Source organism: Chlorocebus sabaeus, chromosome 11 (genome assembly GCF_047675955.1).
Source record: "Chlorocebus sabaeus isolate Y175 chromosome 11, mChlSab1.0.hap1, whole genome shotgun sequence".
In the NCBI taxonomy this organism is placed as follows: domain Eukaryota; kingdom Metazoa; phylum Chordata; class Mammalia; order Primates; family Cercopithecidae; genus Chlorocebus; species Chlorocebus sabaeus.
In genome coordinates, this window is record NC_132914.1 from 86,936,533 (window position 1) to 86,958,581 (window position 22,049).

General features: G+C 37.3%; 1 protein-coding gene across 3 annotated transcripts in view; it reads right to left on the reverse strand.

Moving 5' to 3' along the window:
- ATP2B1 (ATPase plasma membrane Ca2+ transporting 1) overlaps positions 1 to 22,049 on the reverse strand; it is a 118,267-nt gene that overhangs the window by 47,163 nt on the left and 49,055 nt on the right. For all 3 annotated transcript variants that reach the window (XM_037996722.2, XM_073020991.1, XM_073020990.1), the window contains exons 2-3: positions 20,383 to 20,811; positions 7,232 to 7,429 (exon numbers count right to left, since the gene is read on the reverse strand). In XM_037996722.2, the coding sequence (XP_037852650.1) occupies positions 7,232 to 7,429; positions 20,383 to 20,590 (406 nt within the window). In that variant the 5' untranslated portion in view covers positions 20,591 to 20,811. The remainder of the gene's footprint in view (positions 1 to 7,231; positions 7,430 to 20,382; positions 20,812 to 22,049) is intronic.

Below are 22,049 nucleotides of genomic sequence, written 5' to 3' on the forward strand. Positions count from 1 at the left end.
TGAATTGATGACAACATACATATAATAACTCTAAATCATATTTTTGTGTTAATTATGTTTACTTGTATCAATTTTACTTATAGCAATAAATACTTTATTAAATTCAAAGCATTCCGTAAGAACTCTACGTCACTTTTAAGTTCCCTGCTTCTGAGATTCTCAATCTCAGGAGAGGGAGGCAGTCTAGGTAGGGTACTAGTTAAGAGTAAGGACACTGAAGGAGATGAAGCATCAGTCCTAAGGCAAGTTACTTATTTTTGAGACTTGGTTTCTTCATCGTCAAATTATGATACCACCAGCTATTCCAGAGTTATTGTGAGGATTAAATGTGAGGATACCGGTAAAGTAGGTACAGCAGTGGCTAAGGCTTTCTTCACACTCAACCAAGGGCTAGCCATATTAATTATTACATATGACAAGCAAGATATACATGAAAAGTTAGTATTATGTGAAACCCAAGAATCATGCTTATTTACTATGTCATTTTTACTGAACTGTGATCAAAGCTTGGCTTTTATAACATGAAAAGTTAAACAAAGTGCTACTTGTTATTCCAACCATTTGAGCACATGCTAGGTGCCAGACACTATTTTAGGAGCTAGAAATACAGTAATGAATAAGACACACAAGTTCTCTCTCCTCATGGAATCCATTCTCAGACTGGGGACGGTGTATGAAGAATTCAGATAACAATACACAAATAAATAATTTACACAAATAATTTTACATATCGACAAGTGCCATGAAGAAAAACATCGTGATGTGCTATTAAATAAGAAAGAGGGATAACTGAGGTTCAGTGAACAGAGAAGACCCCTTTGAGGTATCCATGACATGTGAACTACAAACCAAATGCTCGTAGAGAACCAGCCATATAAATCTAAGAAAGAAAGAAAGAAAGAAAAAAATCCAGAGAGAGATTAAAGTCAGTACAAACAGCAGAAAAGAGATCAGAAAAGGATTGGGGAGGTGGCGGGGGGAGGGGGAGAATGAGCCAAAACTCTATAGTCAATAATGGTGAAGAATAACAGAACAGTGCTTTTTGACTTCAGGCTGTAATCTAGTTGTGAGTCCAAAATCAATTCAGTGGCTCATGACCAGCATTCTGAAAAATGAAACAAATCAAAATAGAAAGGACATACATGTACTAAGGGTAAGTGTTACTTCCTGAAACGCTGATTACTTATAAATTCACATGAAGGAATACAGGCTTCTGGGTTGCTATGTGAAGTTATTTCTTTATGAATTGAATTGAAATGTCTGAAAGCCACTGGTTCTCTTGAAACAGAAAGCAGGAGGAGTATTCAGAAGAAAAGAAGGAGTAAATAAATGACACTAGAAATTATTAAAGCGTGTTCTAGCATGGTGAGCACAGATTGAAGAAAACATCTGAGGTGTGAAGGCGCTGACTAAAAAGCAATCTGGGAGGGAAGACAGGGAATGAAGTAAGATCAATTGGGGATGAAATGGAAGACTTGATGTGAACAGTTACAAAAAATATCCTGAGAACCACAAGCAGGATTCAATTGTCGATGTGAGGTACAAGCAGGATAATCCAACAGAACTCCCTCCAACCCAAATACCAGAATTTTTATTTTAATTATTTTCAAGCTCAAGAAATCACCATGTGTCATTATGTATAATAACCAGTTAAGTGATTTTATGATTTACATTCGGTTTAACAGTCAAGGCTGTAAGAATGACTCTCCCCGCTCCATTCTTCCCTCTAGCCAGAAGACAGGAGATTAACTCCGAATTAGAGCAACTCTGGACTCAAGATCACATGATAGAACACCATATGCTGACCACTTTCACCAACTTGGAAACAGCTAACATATTATCCAAGTGAAGCATTTTACTGGGTTTTGATGTCATTTATTACACACAAAATGCAATACTTTATAACAGCATACAAAAACAACAGACTGACATCAGACAATGGAATTTACCAGTCATATTTTAACAAATACCTTTTGCATAACTGGTGGGTATCATGAAAATGAGTATGATTTAGTAACTACACTTTTCCCACTTGGATTTATATAATGTTGTGTTTCCTTTTAAGATGAGACATTAAAGCCAATTTCTGAAAGTAATCAAACTTAGACCTAAATCAGGTTAACAATAATGTTTTATGGCTACAAGAAAAAACCAAACGTTAAATTTTAATTTTTTTTTTTTTTTTTTGGAGACAAAGTCTCACTTTGTTGCTCAGGCTGGGGTACAGTGGTGTCAATGTGGCTCACTGCAGCCTCAACCGCCTGGGCTCAAGCAATCCTCCTACCTCAGCCTCCCAAGTAGCTTAGACCACAAGGCACATGCCACCATGCCCAGCTCATTTAAAAAATTTTCTGTAGAGATGGGATCTCGCCACATTGCCCAGGTTGCCCTTGAACTCCTGGCCTCAAGCAATCCTCCCGCCTCAGCCTCCCAAAGTGCTGAGATTACAGGTATGAGTCACTGTGCCCAGCTTTATCTTTTACTTTCAATTTCTATTTTTTCTATATGCTGAAAATATACAGTTATAAATATAAAATTATATAAAATATAATATAAAATATTATACAATATAGTTATAAATATAATTAATAAATGCATCATTTGGAGGTATGTGCTCATTTTTTCCCTGATAGAGTAAATAACCAAAAAAGTTTAAAGACCAACGCAACAGAGGTTAAGGAGGGGAAAGAATTACGGACAATTATACAATTTTCAGCTCTAAATGCGACATGGATATCCACCACTAAACTACTGAATATTTCAAAAGAGAAATGGAAACAAATTAATGACATATTTCATTTCACGTATAGTTCTCTATATCACATGAATAAGACCAAAACAATCTTGAAATAGTACAAAATATAAATCCTTTCCTACTGACAATGATTACAAATTTTTAGAGGAGTTATAGGGGAAAAAGGATCAAAGTTAAAAACTGACAATAGCTTACAGTTATATATATGTATAAATATATAAAGAATTTTAACAATGTTTTCAGTAAAGTCCAAGCTCACATATAATTAAAAAAATCTGTATTATCAAAGGTGTTCTGTTGTAAATATATTCAACTGAGAGACATGCACAATCTAAATTCAGTCAATACTCTCTACCACAAGGCAAATATTCCATGTTAAAACCTCCTAGTTGAGCTATGCCTTGGGTGATGTATCAAGTTTGTACATTAACAGTATAGAGAAATAGTTCTCAAAGTGCTGTCATGAAACCTGAAGGGGATTCCTATTTTCATAATTTGAAGACATAATTATTGGCCTCATATTTCATTAATGTATAATTTTCTAAAGATTATGTTGCATGTGATAATGTGACATAATCAATACAGAAACAGATAGGAGAACTGAGCTATCTTCAATTAAGCTGGGCATTAAAGAGATATGACACCACTCTTTACATTATTTCATTTAAAAATTCATTACTGGGGGAACACTTTTCATCAAAATGCTATCTATGTGACTATACAATAGATTATTATCTAAAAATGCATTGATAAATATTTTGTCCAGCTTTACTGCAGTATGATTGATAAAACTGCATATATTTAGGGTATATGACAAAATATTTTGATAGGGGTATATACTGTGAAAAGATTACCACAATCGTTAACATATCCATCACCTCATATAGTTACCTTTTTTTGTGGTGAGAAGACATTAATATTCAAAAATTTTTCCATTTTAATTTAGAATATACGAAATATTTACAGGAATAATTCACATAATCAAAAGCTCTTTGGAGTCCTCAATACTTCAAGAGTTTGAAGAGGTCTTGAGACCAAAAAGTTTGAGAACCCCTGTTAAGTGCAGATACCAGTAACTATAGATTTATTTATGGTTTGGGCTATAGCATATATTTTCACATTAAATAATATTAGTAAGACATTTTGATCATTTAGATTTCTATGACTGTAGATTTACAAATAGATTCCTTTTAAGCAAGTTACTACACCTCAGTGTTGACATGTAACATGACAAAAAGATACATGTAGTGTACTAATAAATGATTTTTTTAAATGCAAAGCTGGGCGCGCTGGCTCACGCCTGTTATCTGAGCACTTTGGGAGGCCGAGGCGGGCAGATCACCTGAGGTCAGGGGTTTAAGACCAGCCTGGCCAACACGGTGAAACCCCGTGTCTATTAAAAATACAAAAATTAGCCAGGCATGGTGGCGCATGCCTATTGTCCCAGCTACTCAGGAGGCTGAGGCAGCAGAATCGCTTGAACCTTGGAGGTGGAGGCTGCAGTGAGCCAAGATAGTGCCACCGCACTCCAGTCTGGGCGACAGAGCAAGACTCTGTCTTAATATATATACTGTCTCTCTCTATATACTATATATATATGTCTCAATATACATATTTTATGTATATGTCTCAATATACATATTTTATTTTATATATATAATAAAAATAAAAAATGCAAATACCAAATAACTTTTCACCATGGAACAAAAAATCTTTATATGTTTCATTAAGAACTTCTAGTGAACTCTGACTCTTCTAAAAGGGCCGTCCGTACAACACCGACAGCTCTAGATTATCTTCTCAGTTGGATTTTAATAACTGTATCTCCTTTAACAAATTTAGGAAAGGACCTGTCACTACATCTTACAAAGGAAGCAGTTTAAATTCCAAAAAGATTTGTCCTGGACCTTGCTGGTAATAAACTCCACTTCTTGAAAGTATTTTTCTTTTGTTTTCTAAGAAAACTAAATTGTTCAAAGTAAAAAGCTTTTATTAATCTGTTAACTCAATTCTAGAAAACCAACACCCAATATTCGATAGTGACAGCTAGATAGGTGGAAAACTGAAAATCAGCTGTATGTTGCTTAAGATGATATGACCCCCCTTTTCAGATACACACATATACCTATGAACCATCATACACTTACATATATGAGTGCTCATAGACACATGGACACATATTTAAAATATTAAAGGATTTGGGTATAGCAAGAATCTCTAAGAAGTGGGACTTCTACTTTGGGAGGCTGAGGCGGGTGGATCACAAGGTCAGGAGTTCGAGACCATCCTGGCTAACATGGTGAAACCCCATCTCTGCTAAAAACACAAAAAATTAGCCAGGCGTGGTGACGGGCGCCTGTAGTCCCAGCTACTCGGGAGGCTGAGGCAGGAGAATGGTGTGAACCTGGGAGACAGAGCTGGCAGCGAGCCAAGATCGGGCCACTGCACTCCAGCCTAGATGACAAAGCGAGACTCCATCTCAAAAAAAAAAAAAAAAAAAGTGGGATTTCCAGTGAATATTATTTTTACTTGGACTGTCTTCGCCCACCCCCATTATTTTTAAACAGTAAAATAGGTACTACTTATTTAGTAAAAATAAATAAAAGTTTAAAAATAATTTAGCTCAACACTGACAAGAATATTGTCTAAATCCCTTCTTATATATAGTGATTTTCAACCAGAGGCAACTTTGCTCCCTATGGGACATAGAGCAAAATCTGGAGGTTTTTGGTTGCCTCACTTGGGGTGGAGTGCAGGATGAATACAGCGGCAAAGAATTTTGTCGCTCAAAATGTCAGTCGTGCTGCTGCTAAGAAACTTTGAACTATACTAATCTCAGATAAACTGGTTTATGCTGTGTCCAAATTTCTTTAAAGAGAAAGAATACAGTCTTACATGAGCCTAGGTATATCTTTTAAATAATTACATAATTATTGATAGAGTTTGGATGTTTGTCCCCTCCAAATCTCATGCTGAAATGATCCCTAGTGTTGAAAGCAGAACTTAGGGGGAGCTGTTTAGATCATGGGGGTGGATCCCTCATGAATGGCTCGGTGCCCTCCCCATGGTGACAAGTTCACACAAGAGCTGATCCTTTAAAAAGCCTGGCCCCTCCAGGCTACCTCTTGCTCCCTCTATGTGTTCTGCCTGCTCCTGCTTCACCTTCTGCCATGACCGTAAGCTTTCTGAGGCCCTCACCAGAAGCAGATGCTGGCACCACGTTTCCTGTACAGCCTGCAGAACCTTTTCTTATAAGTTAGTCAGCCGCAGGTATTCTTATACGGCAATGCAAACAGATTAACATAATTACCCTACCGAACTTTTAGAGTTAGCAAGTATCTCTTCACAACTCGAAAGGGTATAGGAACGAAGCTTTCACAAACAAAAATATTTTGGTGAATCAGCCTTTTGATACATAAAATACTATCGGTTTATTTTATATTATAGCTACTTAAATATAGTAACCAAAATGCATGCCAGATTTCCTACCAGTTACATAATCTACCAGCAGAACTATTAATTTGAAATAAATTTTTTAAAAGGCAGAAAAAGAAATTTAAAAGAGAAAGGGACAGAAAGATAGGAGGAAAAAACTTTTGTAGGTACACGTTAAAGCAAATCTACCAGGCTACAATGGATTTCTCTGTTGGTTACGATACTCTGCACAGGTTGAGTATCCCTTTTCTGAAATGCTTGGGATCAAAAATGTTTTAATTTTTTCAGATTTGGGAATATCTGCATATATATAATCAGATATCTTGGGGATGGGACCCAAGTCTAAACAAGAATTTGTGTTTCATACACAGCTTATACACATAGCCTAAAAGTAATTTTATACAATATTTTAAAAATAATCTTGTATATGAGACAAAATTTGTGGTAAGTACTTATGTGTGGAATTTTTCCACTTGTGGCATCATGTCGGCACTCAAAAATTTTGAATTTCAAAGCATCTCAGATTTTCATACTAGCAATGTTCAACCTATAGTATAATGGCAAGGAAATTTTCTATAATAGCAAGGAAATTATCCAAATAGTGTATATAGCAAAATACTTTAAGAACTTGACTAGTAATGCATTTGGGAAGAGAATAGAATTTTGCTTTCATAATGACATTTTCCAAAAGAAACCAAAAATTAAAAACTAAAATTGTTTCATAGTATAGTGTTCTAAAAAACTTAAAAACTGTGATAGCAAGGACCATGTCATATAGGTGGCACAGGCCTGTGCCAGACACATAGTAAGCATATATGGATAGGTTATTTCACCTCTGTGCCTCACTGTAAAAGGGAGGTAACACAATCTAATTCATAGGTTTACTGTGAAAATTATCTGAGACAATATACTTAAAGTACTTAGAACAGTGCTTAGCACATAGCAAACATCAATAAATGCTGGCCAGCTATTATTATGCATTAAGTAAATGAATTAGCTGAGCTAGCATCAGACACATCTTCCCCGCCCCCATTTACTTACGTGCATTATCCCCTTCTGGAGGCTGATAAAAAGAAAGGCCCAATGATACTATGGCTGCAATTTCTAATATAATTAAAGTGACATCTTGTAATGCTTCCCATACTAATTGAAGAAAGGTTTTTGGCTTTTTAGGAGGTATAAAATTCTTTCCAAACACTGCTTCTCTTCTTTCTAAATCTGCAGGGTTTCCACTTAAACCTAATAAAAAGAAACAAATTTCAGTGAACAGTTTTACTTCTTACAAATGAAAATATATATTTTTATTCAAAATACCTTAACTCATCACTCTAGATTGTAATTTCTAAGACCCTACCACAATGTTTACTTTCATGCTTTAAGTGCACAGAATTTAAATCACTGAAAAACATGTGCAGGTCTTTAAAAGAACACTTTAAGTAGATAAGTCAGGACTGGACTAAGAATTTTCACTTTCCCAACTGCTTATTTTTGTTTGTTATTTTGCTTGTTGGTTTTCTGGGGACAGAGTCTTGCTCTGTCACCCAGGGTGGTGTGCAGTGGCACAATTTCGGCTCACTGCAACCTCTGCCTCCCAGGTTCAAGCAATTCTCCCACCTCAGCTTCTCGAGTAGCTGGGACTATAGGTGCATGCCACCATGCCTGACTAATTTTTGTATTTTTAGTAGTGACAGGGTTTCCCCATGTTGGCCAGGCTGGTCTCGAACTCCTGACCTAAGGTGATGCACCTGCCTCAGCCTCCCAAAGTGCTGGGATTACAGATGTGAGCCACCATGCCCAGTCAACACTGCTTATTTCTGATCATACTATCTTATACCATCTTGTATATGTTAGCAATCAGAACTGTTATGACAGTTCGATGGTTTTCATATTGGAGTTAAACATTTCCCTGACCTTAGGATATTGCCCTCACAAAACTGGGAAGTTTATATATAAAAATATATATATATACACACACACACACATATATATATACACACACACATATATATATGTATGTATATCTGGTTTAGTTATATAGATATAGACATAGATTTGGTTTAGTTATTGCACCCTGGACAACAGTGAAAGGCTGATTTTTTACTCTCATTTGCTGAATAATAGTGAAAAGTTAATCTATCACAAGCTCTAAAGGCTTCTCTAAAGTGTCTCTGTTTAAGATTGATAAAAGATTCGCAAAGTCACATTAACAGGATACTTAGGATGATCTTTCTTAGAAGTGATAGGTGGTGCTATTGAATGTACCTATTGTCACTTAAGGTAAAAGATATATTGTAGGACATATACTGTATGATGTAACACTTATTGTCTAGACTATGGAATTAGAAAGATATGAGGAGGTTAAGATAGAGCTAGTGGGATGAACATCCATTTTGCCATTCCTTCACCCTACCGAGTAAGTCTTTAACCTTGTTGATTCTGTCAAACCCAGATATATCCCGATTAGTTAATGCAAAGCGTGTACATATGTACATTATTGTGGGAGTGTGACAGTACAGACAGCAGTGACAAATGGTATTTTTCCTTAGTCTGTGTAAGAATGCTAGAGAAGTCAGGCACAGTGGCTCACGCCTATAATCCCAACACTTTGGGAGGCTGAGGCGGGCAGATCACCTGAGGTTGGGAGTTCGAGACCAGCCTGCCCAACATGGCGAAATCCCATCTCTACTGAAAACACAAAAATTAACCAGGTATGGTGGTGGGTGCCTATAATTCCAGCTGCTCAGGAGGCTGAGGCATGACAATCGCTTGCACACAGGAGGCCGAGGTTGCAGTGAGCCAAGATCACGCCACTGCACTCTAGCCTGGGGAATAGAGCAAGACTCTGCTTCCGAAAAAGAAAGAAAGAAAGAAAAAGAATGCTAGAGAAGAAGGCAGAGATAAAGAGGATAATATCATTTTTAACTTCTCATATTAAATCTAACTTCAATTTGTGTTTTTGGCAAGAGCCTATTCCAAGAGAACATCAAAAGAGGAAGACAGGAAAACAGCAGATTACTGTAAGACTCTCAGCTTTAAGTGCCTTAACTATTAATCTCACTGCTCAGGCAGGCAAAGAGTAGAAGAGGGAATATAAATACATTATTAGAATAATGAGAAATGAACATATAGCTTTAAAGTAATTATCTACTTCACTGAAGGACTCAACAAGATTCAAAGATTTCAGAAAACTATCTCACTAGCAACTATAACAGGGTCCATACTGGGCAGTACCAAAAGTATTTTAGATTTCTCAGTTGGAAAAAAAAAAGACTTATCAGTTGAAAGCTTCCAAAGAGCTCTAATCTTTCAGACAGAGTCAATGGAAAGCAAGGCAGCAAAGGACTGCAGTAATAAGGATGAGATTAGTCTATGGGTAGGTTTGTCTTATCTTGTGTTTGAATGCTCTTACTAGCAAAAAGAAAAAAAAATGGAGATAGTGGTTGTATCAGCCTAACTCATAGTGTATAAAGACTACCATTTACTGAATACATATGACATACCTGTAACACCTGATAATTATCACCACTAAAAAATAATTGGCCAAATCTTAACTTATATTGGTTATAACAGGGACCAATATTTTGTTACCACTGAAAAGAACAGTCACAGAGCTAAAGATAGCTTTAAAACATATCTTGAAGAGAGTATGGGAAGTAAAGGTCTTAAATGATATTATAATTCCTCTAAACTACCAACACACACAAAAGCACACACCTAGGACACTACACCAATAAAACTATCTGGTACAGGAAGTAGAAGACCTAGGTTCCAGTTCACCTACTGAAATCTTGTGCAAGTCACTTAACTCTTTAGGGGTCAAGGGAGGGCACTAATATCAGCTGGCCAAACTTACAAGGTTGTTTTGAAGAACCAAAAGAGAAGGTATACACAGTTCATAAATCATAAACAAGCCAACTCTTAAGTAAGTGGAACACAAATTATAAACTGACTGAACACTAAAGTAATGTATTAATTCAATTTGGGGGACAATTAATTTCTATTAATAATAAACTTACACAACCTAAATATAATACAATAAACAGTTTTGTAACAATAGTCTGTTTCCCAATAGATATTTACTGAATGTTTACTACTTCTAGGGATTGTTCTACATGCTGAGGAATCAGTGTGAACAAGAACATTCAATAAGTTTATACTATCCTGGAGGTAGACAGTAGACAATTAAAATAACTAGGGACAAGTACAATGAAGACAATAAAAAAGGGCCACTAGAACTCTCTTACTGGGCTACTTTAGCCTTTCTAAGGAGCTAACATTTGGCCTCAGTCTGAACCTCCAGGGGTTAAGGGTGAGAAGACTTTCGAGCAGAACATTCCCAGCAGCGCAAAAGCAAATACAAAGGCCCAGAGATCAAAACAAGATTAGAAGATTTACTAGCCAGAAGCAAAGCCACTGTAGCCAAAACCCAGTGACCCAGGAGGAAAGAAGAGAGGGTCAAAATGGAAAAAGTGACCAAAGGTAAGAACATGGGGGCTAGGGAGAGGAGAATGGCATTCTCACCTTAAAGTGCAGTGAAAACCATTAAAGCAGAGTAGTGGTAACTACTCTGGATTTTAGAAAAATCACATAAATTGCTATCTGAAGGAAACTGAAGAGAGCAAGAGTGAAGGAAAAAGGCCAGTTGGGAGGCTGCTGCTTATAAAGTATAGATGATGGTGCCTGAATTTCGGTTTTAGAAGTGGAGGCAGAAGGTGATAAGTGGATTTGTCAGGTATTTTGGAAGGAGATCAGACAACGTACTTAAGGACTGGATGTAGGATGAAAGGGAAAGAAGGTTTTTGGGTTTTTTTTTTTTTTGCGAGGGGGTGGGGTCTCCAAGCACTTAAGTGGGTGGATGGTAGTCATATTCCAAGACAGGCTATTTTGAGAACTGAAGAATTAGGAGGAAAGGGGAGAGAGGAGTTAATGGTTCCGTTTCACAGATTTAAACAAAATAAGTGGAGGTGTCTAGTAGACAGCTGGCTCTCTACATTCAGAACTCAAGGAGAAGTCTGAGCCAGAGTCATCAATTATATTGATTCTGGAGCCACAAGCCCAATGAGAGCTCTCAGAAAGTTAAAGCAGATAAGAAGGGAGCTAGGCTGAGGCTACAGCGCTGGAGCACCCAACACTGATGTTCAAATAGGGCAAGAGGAGTGCAAGGCACCTAAGAAGAAACAGTCAATGAGGGAGGCAAGGAAGGCAGGGGAGCGGGGAATGGAACAAAACAAAACATGTTCAGGTACTACTACAAAAGCCCAGAGACGAAAAGAGGTTTTAAAAAGATGATTTGGCTGACTATGGCAAATGATGTTAAAAGGCTGAGTAACAGACCAGAGAATGGAACACTTTCTTTCACTAGATAGAGGCTGATGACCTTGTAAGGAATATTCCAGTGCACTGGTGTGGAAGAAAGTCTGATTAGAAAAGAGCTGAACAGAGAGTGGGAATGAGCAAGTGGAGACAGTAAGTATAGATAACTTTTTCCAAGAGTGTGTTCCAGTGGGCAGAAATAAATCAGTAAAGATGAGTTCAAGTGGGTCTTATTTGCATTTTGTTTTTTAAAAGTAGGTGACAGACATTAAGACAAGTGACTTAATGACAATGATCAAGTGGAGAAGACAACACTGATGATACAGGAGACGAAGGGTAATACCACAGGTATTCCTTCGAAGAGGCCAGAGGCTTTGGAATTCAGGGCTGCAATGTTTGTCTAATACAGATCCAAGAAGAGGCTTCTACTGTAATGAGGGAGAAAGTAAAGTATGCGATACAGCTAAGCTGGTGGAAATGGCAAAGAAATTACTGGTCCTAGTTTTAAAAAATATAAATGATACCAAACTATTAGGAATAACTTATAAAACATATAATGAGAAATCTTCTGCCTAATTGGCTCAGTTAATTGTAGAGTAGTGGCAATGAGGCCAAGGTCATGCATGGAATTGATCTTCTTATGGCCCAGTTAGCTTCACAAAGAGAAAATACAACCAAAACACATCAAAAGTAGCCTCAGAATTATATGCTTTTAGGGTCTGACTCCATCACTGTTTGGAGTAATGGAAGTCTGTATTTGATTTATGACTAGATAATAGCTCAGAAGTACTGTCTTTATATTTGAAAAGAACATACTATAAAATAAAATATCATTTATATTAAGATCTTAATGTTTTACAAGAAAATGTAGCATCCCAACTGCAGGGACTAATAAAATTATGTCCCAATTTAGGAAATAAAGTGGGGAGAATTTACTGGAATGTTGGATGAAGGTAGATTTAACTGACAATCTCAGTCAACACACAGCACATACTACAGTCTTATCAAATTCTGTACTAGAAATTTTGTCAGTATTTGTGCATATATCATATGTATGTATGTGTCTGTATGTGTTTATATTACATGTACATGTATTGTATGTCTGTGATATGGTAAGGATGTTTATCCCTTCCAAATCTCACGTTGAAATGTGATTCCAAATGTTAGAGGTGGGGCCTAGTGGGGGTCATTGGATCATGAGGGTGAATCCTTCATGAACGGTTTAGCATCATCCCCTTGGTAATAAGTGAGTTCTTGCCCAGTAGGTTCATGCAAGATCTGGTTAAGAGTCTGGGAACTCCTCCTCCTCTCACTCCTGCTCTCATGTAATGTGTCTGCTCCTGCTTCACCTTCTCCCATGAGTAAAAGCACTCTGAGACGTCCACAGAAGCCAGGGAGATGCCAGTGCCATGCTTCCTGCATAGCCTGCAAAACTGTGAGCCAATTATATCTCTTTTCTTTATAAGTTACCTAGTCTCAAGTATTTCTTTATAGCAATACAAAAATGAATACACACAGAAAACTGGCACTGAGGTGTGGGGCACTGCTATAAAGATACCTTAAAAAGTGGAAGCGGCTTTGTAGCTGGGTAACAGGCAGAGGCTGGAAGACTTTGGAGGGCTCAGAAGAAGACAGGGAGATGAGGGAAAGTCTGGAAACTTCTTAAAGACTGGTTAAATGGTTGTGACCAAAATGCTGACAGAGATATAAACACTGAAGTCCAGGCTGACAAGTTCTCAGATGGAAATCAGAAACTTATTGGGAACTGGAACGAGGGTCACCCTTGTTATACCTTAGCAAAGAACTTGGCTGTATTGTGTCCATGCCTGAGGGATCTGTGGAAGTTTGAACTTAAGAGTAATGACCTAGGGTATCTAGCAGAAGACTTTTCTCAACAGCAAAACATTCAGGAACTGGCATGTCTGATTCTAACAGCCTACTATTAGATGCAGGAGCAAAGGAATGACGTTAAGTTGGAACTTATAATTAAAAGCGAAGCAGAGGGTAAAAGTTTGGAAAATCTGCAGCCTGGCCCTGTGGTAGAGAAGGAAAACAAGTGGGCTGTGGTACAGTCACTTTCTAGAGAGATTAGCATGACTAAAAGAGAGCTGAGTGCTAATAGATAAGGCAATGAGAAAAAGGCCTCAAAGGCACTTCAGAGATCTTTGGGACAGCCCCTCCTACCACAGGCCCAGCAGTCTAGGTGGAAAGAATGCTTTCAAGGGCTAGGCCCAGGGTGCCTGCTTAGCTTCAGGACACTGCTCCCTGCATCCTGGCTGCTCTGGCTCCAGCCTTCGCTCAAAGGGTCCCAGGAACAGCTTGGGCCACAGTTCTGGAGGGCGCAAGCCATAAGCTTTGGCAATTTCTATGTGGTATTAAGTTTGCAGATACTCAGAATCCAAGTGTGGCGGAGGCTTGGCAGTTTTCCCCTAGATTTCAAAGGAAATATCAGAAAGCCTTGGTGCCACAAAAAGGGCTCTGCCCCTAGGCACAGAGAAACTCCCCCACAGTGAAACTCCACTAGGGCAGTGCCAAGCGGACTTGTAGGGTTGGAGCCCCCAGAATGAGTCCCCACCAGGGCACTGCCTAGTGGAGCTGTGGGAAGGGGGCCATTGTTTTCTAGATCCTAGAATGGTAGAGCCACTGGCAGTTTGCATCCTAACCCTAGAAAAGCCTCAATCACTCAACTACAACCTAAGAGAGAGCTACAGGGGCTGCACCTACCTTATAAAGCCACAGAGGCGGAGCTGCCCAAGGTCTTGGGACTGCACCCTTTGTATCAGTGTGCCCTAGATGCAGAATATGCAGTCAAAGAAGATTGTTTTGGAACTTTATTGACTGTCCTGCTGGGTTTCAGACTTGTGGAGTCTACTGCTCCTTTCTTTTGGCTGATTTTTCCCTTTTGAAATGGGAAGGTATACCCAATGCCTGTCCCATGACTGCATCTTGGAGTAAATAGCTTGTTTCTGATCTCACAGGCTCATAAATGGAAGGAACTCATCTCCAGATGAGATTCTGGACTTTGAACTTTTTAATTAATACTGGAATTAGTTAAAACTCTGGGACACTATTGAGAAAGCATGATTGTATTTTGAAATGTGAGAAAGACATGAGATTTGGGGAGGTGGGAGGCCAGGGGTGGAATAATATGGTTTGGATGTCTGCTCCCTCCAAATGTCATGTTGAAATGTGATTCCAAACGTTGGAAGTGGGGTCTAGTGGGAGGTGATTAGATCATGGGGGCACACTTCTCATGGACAGTTTAGCACCATCCCCTTAAGAACTCACTTATAAGTGAGTTCTTGCTCAGTTAGGTCACATGAGATCTGGTTGTTTAGAAGCGTCTGGGACCTCCCCGTTTTTTCTCTTGATCCCTCTCTCACCATATGATGTGCCTGCTTCCACTTTACCTTCTGCCATGAGTAAAAGCTCCCTGAGGCCTCACCAGAAGCCAAGGAAATGCTGATGCCATGCTTTCTATACAGCCTTGCAGAACCATGAGGCCAATTATACCTCTTTTCTTTATAAATTACCCTGACTCAGGTATTTCTTTATAGCACTGCACAAATGGACTAACACAGTCTGCATCATGGTGGGCCTATAGCAGCAGCCAACCTGACTTTTCTAAGTGAGGGACACAGGAAAACGTGCAGACCAAGAAAGTACATAAAAATTTATGTTTATGTTTATTCTTCTTGGGGAACAATCTAATATTCTCATGATTTTCTCAATTTCAAAAGAGGAGGTGATCCCTTCCCTAACTGCAAATTTAAGAGACACTGTTCTCAAGTCAAACTTACACATTCTTTCCCAAATGCCTACTATGTCACTGTGCACTAGGAATACAAACGGAAATGACTCAGGATGCCTTTCCCTACCACTTGCCCTCAAAGAGCTCATAGTTTGGTAGGTGAGACTGACAAGCAACCAGTTCAACACTCTCGGTTGTGCGCGTTTTGGGCTTTCAAAACTAAAGCTCAGGAGAAAATCCTGGACCTAATTTCAGCAACCACCACTTAAAAGCTTAGTGTCTCATTTGCTTTCTTGCCCTTTACAAGTCCATGAAGCCATGCCTCTTACCGAATACCACTTGGCACCTGCCTTTAATTTTTATGAATTCATTGAAAAACATGAATTCCTTTTTTAATGTAGAACTCTCAATAACAAACATGATCGTAGGGCTGGAGGCCTATATACCAGAAACCCTATTATCAAAAAGTCTACCATCCAATATAAAATATAACATAGATAACACAGGACCACGAAGAGATGAAAGATATACCAAAAGCTAGTGTAAAAATATAAGGATCAAGGAATGTGATTTGGAATATGACTAAGAAAGTCAATGCAGGAAAACAACAAAGATACAGAAGAAAAAAAAAAAACTGTGAAGGTAATTTTATGCAGTTAGGATGTTAGAAGCAGGTTATTTTGGTATAAAAGTGCATTCTTGGATTTTGAGGACTATAAGACAGATGCTTTCTCTAAGGGAGCCAAAAATATGAAGTTACAAGCCTCCATTCCAGTTCACCTTGCAATTTATATTTCCAGTTTCTTTAGGAGTTAGGATGGTTAATCAGAACCACTGGGAAGTTTTTAATATGAAAATTACATCTGGTCAAAACACTTCCTAATGACCAGTATCATATGCATATGATATGCATATGATATTCTTCAAAACATATTGTTAGAAAACAAGTGATAAATGGGCAAGACAAAAAGGAATCACATAAATAGAATTTATTGAATAGGGCATTCTTTTTGTTCTTGAGACAGGGTCTCACTCTTTTGTGGGATCACACATGGCTCACTGCAGCCTTGACTCAGGCGATCCTCCCACACTCAAGCGATCCTCCCACCTCAGCCTCCTGAGTAGCTGGAACCACAGGCATGTGTCACCACTCTTGGCTCACTGTTTTTTTTTTACCTTATTTTTTAAATGTTGCCCAGGCTGGTCTCAAATTCCTGGGTTCAAATGATCCTCCCACCTCAGCCTCCCAAAATGCTAGGATTACAGGTGTGAGCCACCATACTTGGCCAGGGTATGTTTTTTAAATGAAGAACACATTGGTAAGCAGAACCTTAAACCAAATTTTTTTTCACCATGTAATTCCAAAATGTTTTTTCCCTATCAAAAATTACTATTGAGAAGACTGCGCTACCTCTTTCTTCATATTGCAACTCTTTTACAAGCTAAGTGAACTGAACTTTTGTAACAGGCAACACACAATGCGGTGGTTAAAGCATGGTCTCTGAAGCCAGAATAAGACTGGAGCCAGAGTGAGACTCTGGGCAAACTGTTTAACTTTTTTGTGCTGAGGGTTCTTTGGCTATAAAATAAACTTGTTAAAATATTAACTTATTTTAATATTTTCAAGTGCTAATAGCCAATCTAGCACAAAAAGTGTTATCTATCATAAGGATAACCTATCATTTTTGTGGTTATTGCCTAAGAAATGTCTTGGGTTGTTCCTCCATAATTTACAGAAATCCAATATTGACACCCCCAATATTTCTGATTTCCCTTCTCCACTCATTTTTTTAAAAAACATATCACCAACACACTACACATTTCATTTAGTTGTCTTGTGAACTGTCTCCCCATGTGAACATGTGAAAATTAGGCAGAGATATTTATTTTATTCATGGATGTATACCCAGGGCCTAGAAAAATGCCTACTGCATGGCAGATACTAAAAAATACTACAAAATTTCAGCAATTCTAAGATGAACATATTCTTACATAAAGTCTCTAAAATTGTGATGATGTAATTATACACCGACAACTGCCTTCCAGTAACTGCCAGGCCCCACCACCTTTTTTAGCGGAAGTATATAAAATCCAGGACAATCAATATCCTAAGTCTGAAGAAAGTATACGTCATCAATAAATGAATGAACTAAAGGGACAGGTAAGACAACTTCAGTTTTACCTAATTGAAATTCATGTACTTTGAAGAATCATTGTAATTCTCACTTTCCCTGATTATAAACAGGTTATTCTAACAAAAGAGTACTTGCTGTCTAGTTCATTTCCTTGGACATACAAACTCCTAATTGCTTATTCCTGGTCATGTTTCATTTATTACCATTTGTATGCTTGATCAGTGACAAAATGTTTCTGAGTGAATTATTTCTACTAAGTTAAACTAGAACTATGAAGATTCTTTGGAAATAACATTCTAGTGAAGGCTGCTGCTGTTTTTTTGAGACAGGGTCTCCCTCTGTTACCCAGGCTGGAGTGCAGTGGTGCAATCATAGCTCACTGCAGCCTCAAACTCCTAGGCTCAAGTGATCCTCCTGCCTGAGTCTCCTGAATAGCAGAGATGCATGTGCCACCACAGTGGTTAATCTTTTTATTTGCAGAGATGGGGTTTTGCTATATTGCCTAGGCCGGTCCTGAACTTCTAGGTTCAAGCAATCCTCCTGCCTTGGCCTTTCAAAGTGTTGGGATTACAGGTGTGAGCCACCGCACTGCTGTTTTCATTTGTATTTTCAACTGTAAATATAAGTATAATGCTTAAAATGGCTTGCTTCACATTATTTTTAAAAGATCATTTCAAAAAAACAAATTGTGTATATATAAACAGTGAGGACAATAGTTTATACAAATTTTAGCAAATATTAAATTCACAATACTAGGAAGAACATGAGCAAACACTTTCTACGAATTAAAGAGGGGATAATAATGCATGAATTTATCTAATAGCCCAAAGCAGCAACAATTCACATAGAATTCTGAGTGGTAAGTGGGTATTTCTAGAGATTATCCATAGCTTCCAACATACTGTCAAAAGGGTACATAACTATCCCCTTATCAAATTTTAAAAACCACTGTACTAGATGCAAAATTTTCAGTTAACTTAACTTCACTAATTAAACCAATTTAAAAGGCACTGCTCCAAATAACAGCATGAAAGAAACTGTAGTGCAAACTTATGAGAAATCATGTCTATAAAAATGAGAAGGCATTCTCATTTTCAAGTGGTGGGGTATTCAGTTATCGGAAGATAAGAACTTTGATTAATAGAGAAATGCGAGTTAGGGTTAGGGGAAGTACAGGTTAGGGGAAGTACAGCTGAGTGAAGATTTGAAACTAAAGCTCAATATTGCTTTTATGAATAAACTATGTTGTTCTATTGAGGGCTCCTTATTGTTAGTGTCGCCTATCAACTTGATGACAAAACCATGAGATTTTAATGGTTAAGCTGAATTAACAGATCTACCAGCTGAGAACAACATACTAATGTACAAATCTCTAAGATGTTATAATAACTCAAAGTCAGTTTGCATAATGAATAAGCTTCAAATTTTGTCAAACTACTGTCTATTCAAGGCCATGGGAACTGTTTCTGATACTCTTAGTTATACCTTAGGTATGCAATCAATTTTGTCAAATTACTACCTATTCAAGGCCATGGGAACTGTTTCTGATACTCTTAGTTATACCTTAGGTATGCAATCAATTTTGTCAAATTACTGTCTATTCAAGGCCATGGGAACTGTTTCTGATACTCTTAGTTATACCTTAGGTATGCAATCCCATCTTAATGTATTAATAGTTGGGATTGATCTTGTAGTAATCAAACCCAACTACATTAAAATGGTATAACATATCTAAGGTATAACTAAGAAGCTAATGCTTCTAGTGGTTCCAATTTGAAAAGATCCAGAAAACCTTGAAAAGTTAACAGGTCTTGCAGGAAAAGAACATATTCCAAATAGTCTAAAGACGCCCTGTTGGGACACGTGTGAATACTGACTCTGGCTTCCTCAAGATCATGCTACTTCAGAGAAATCAAAGTAACTACCTATCATTAAAACAATTAACAATTCACAATGAATTACATAGGTTACAAAGGTTTTAAATAATTTTAAAATATAATTTAAAGTTACTTAATTTTGTAAAAGCCTTTTTGCTAAATATCATCTAAGCAATAGCATGGCATAAAATGTTTCAGGAAATGAAGAAAAATACTTTTGCTTAATTTCTCTAGAATTGGCTTTGGAATATATACTAATATACTTTAAAATTTTACATTAATAATTTCTCATCTTTAATAAAATAAATTGTAATCCCCATTCATCCTCATAAGTGTCCCTTCCCAACTCTGCCTTTACAATTTGGAAATGCTTTCCTGAAATGTCCTAACCTTAATTTTATGTTCAATCTGATTAATTTATAAAAGGCAACCTTCTGAAATCATTTCAAAGACCATAATGCCAGAAAGTTATAATGAATTTTCCTTTTTGATTCTCAAAAAGAAAAACCTGCCACAAATACAAATTTATGAAACCAAAGGCTTCTGTGAAAACAGGGATATTCAACATAATTCAAAGACTGAAAACTAGTTTTATTAAAAGAAATGTCTGTTAGGTGAAAAACTAATTTCTGTCTAATCTAGTTCATTTGCTTTAGGAACTCCTGAGCTAATTATTAAAGGTTAGGTTAAGCCTCATAAGCTAAAACCAACTCAATCAGCTACTGACAGTGACAACTATTTTAAGCCACCCAGCAAAATGAAGGATAGTGATCTGAGAGTTTATTTCCACCAAATCCCTGGGAGGCATCCAAGGCTGGTTCCATCCTTTATAGCTCAAAGGGAAGACAATCTTTTTATCATAAACAGGCAGCAGTAGTATGTATAATGGAACAAAATATTTCATCCCGCCAATCTAAAACATATAAATTAATCTGCAACATTTATGTGTTAATATAAAAATACTTTACCTGTACTAATCTGATAACCCATTTTTAATGTCACTATAATTATGTCATAATCATACAATCACCAACATAATATAAGGATGCTTATTTTTAAGCCCAATATATAGAACTCCTTGCACAAAGAACCAAAAACAAGCATAATAAAACTCACCTTCATTGGGAGATGTTTTCAATTTGGTGCAAATTCCATAGACATCTCCATAGCTTTCCTGTATTTTTCGTAATGCGTCTGTGGACCTGAGCTCCATGAGAGCCCGCAGCTCTGCGAGCGTAATTCCAAAGTCTCCATCATGGTTAGCTTCCTTCAAAGAGTTTTTCACACCACTGTAAGCAACTGAGTTGTTTGCCATGTCGCCCATTACAAGTATAATATATCAGAAGGAAAATGTTTCCCAAAAGAATTTAATTTTCACTTGATGTATTTCCAAGATGAAAATCTTTTAAATGTAAAAATCTTTCTTAAACCAAACACTCATTGTATGACTTTGTAAAGCAGCATCAGCAGCAACATTTCCCAGAGAAGTATCTTGACCTTTGGCCCATGACTAGTTTCTCCGTATCAATTATGAGATGTACACATCTGTAAGAAGAAAATATTTAAAAGTTAATAAAATCTATCTTAGAGTATTATGCACATAAGCATATTTTCTAAATGTCATCAGGTAGCTAAAGTACATTATTCAATAACATAAATATTTTTGAACTTCAGTCTTGTGCTTTTAAAGTGTTTTGCATAACAGATCAAAGTACAACTTTTAAATAAATTGTGTATCAAAAGACATTAGATTACATCAACATTAAATGAAACTGCACTTCACATGACTGAATTTTATGATCCACTCAGCATTAGTGTTATTGTTCCAAGCACTATGCTAGTTGTTTTAAATTCATTCTCTCACTTAATCATTACAATTTAATCCCATGAAGTATGACTCCTTCTTCTACTGAGAAGAGCAGACTTCAAGAAAGTGAGTTTTCTGCCCAGGTAACAAATGGTTGAAATGTCTGAGGTGGACTGTATCCAAGCCCAAGTTCTTTTTAATATTATACTTGGATTTCTCTCTGCAAATCTTTCATATGGAATAGCGCCTGAAAGGACAAAAAGCATAACAGATCCTTTAATATTATTATTTCCTGTAATTCTCATTGGCCACTCTGTGACTCTACCATCTTCTGGCTGTCAAAAACTATACTCTATATGACTTGTCACATGTCACCACCTCAGGTCTTCCTTTGACCTCCTATCTAAAGAAATTCTCTACTCTTTTGTTTCTCCTTGCCCAGACTTCTTATTACCTAAATTTATCTTGTTCATTTGTTTATATGTTATTTTCTTCCCTCCATCTACAGTACTAGTTCTGAGGGTACAGTTTGTCCATTTCTACATCTTGAGAACCTAAAACTGTACCAGACACATGGTAGACACTCAGTAAAAGTCTAAGGAATGAATACATGCATTACATTTATTTCTTCATCATACTTTCAACTCCTCCTATTATTCTAATCTGACTAAAGATAAGCTTTCTTCTCCACACAATCACCTCAAAGTTAACATGCCCAACGACGGACTCATCTCATTCACTCATTTAACAGCTCTGCCACCACCATTATACTTATCAGCTCAGCTAGGAATCTTAAATCATCTTTGATTCCATCCTTTCCGGCTTCAGTCTGTTACTAAGTTAATTCTACCTTTGAAAAGTCTCTTCTGTATATAACCCCCTTTCTTCCTGATCTTCAAGTTCTTCTATGCAAATTAGAATCACTAATCCCTTGGTTCTTCCTCATTCTAATATCTCACACATACAATGTCCTGAG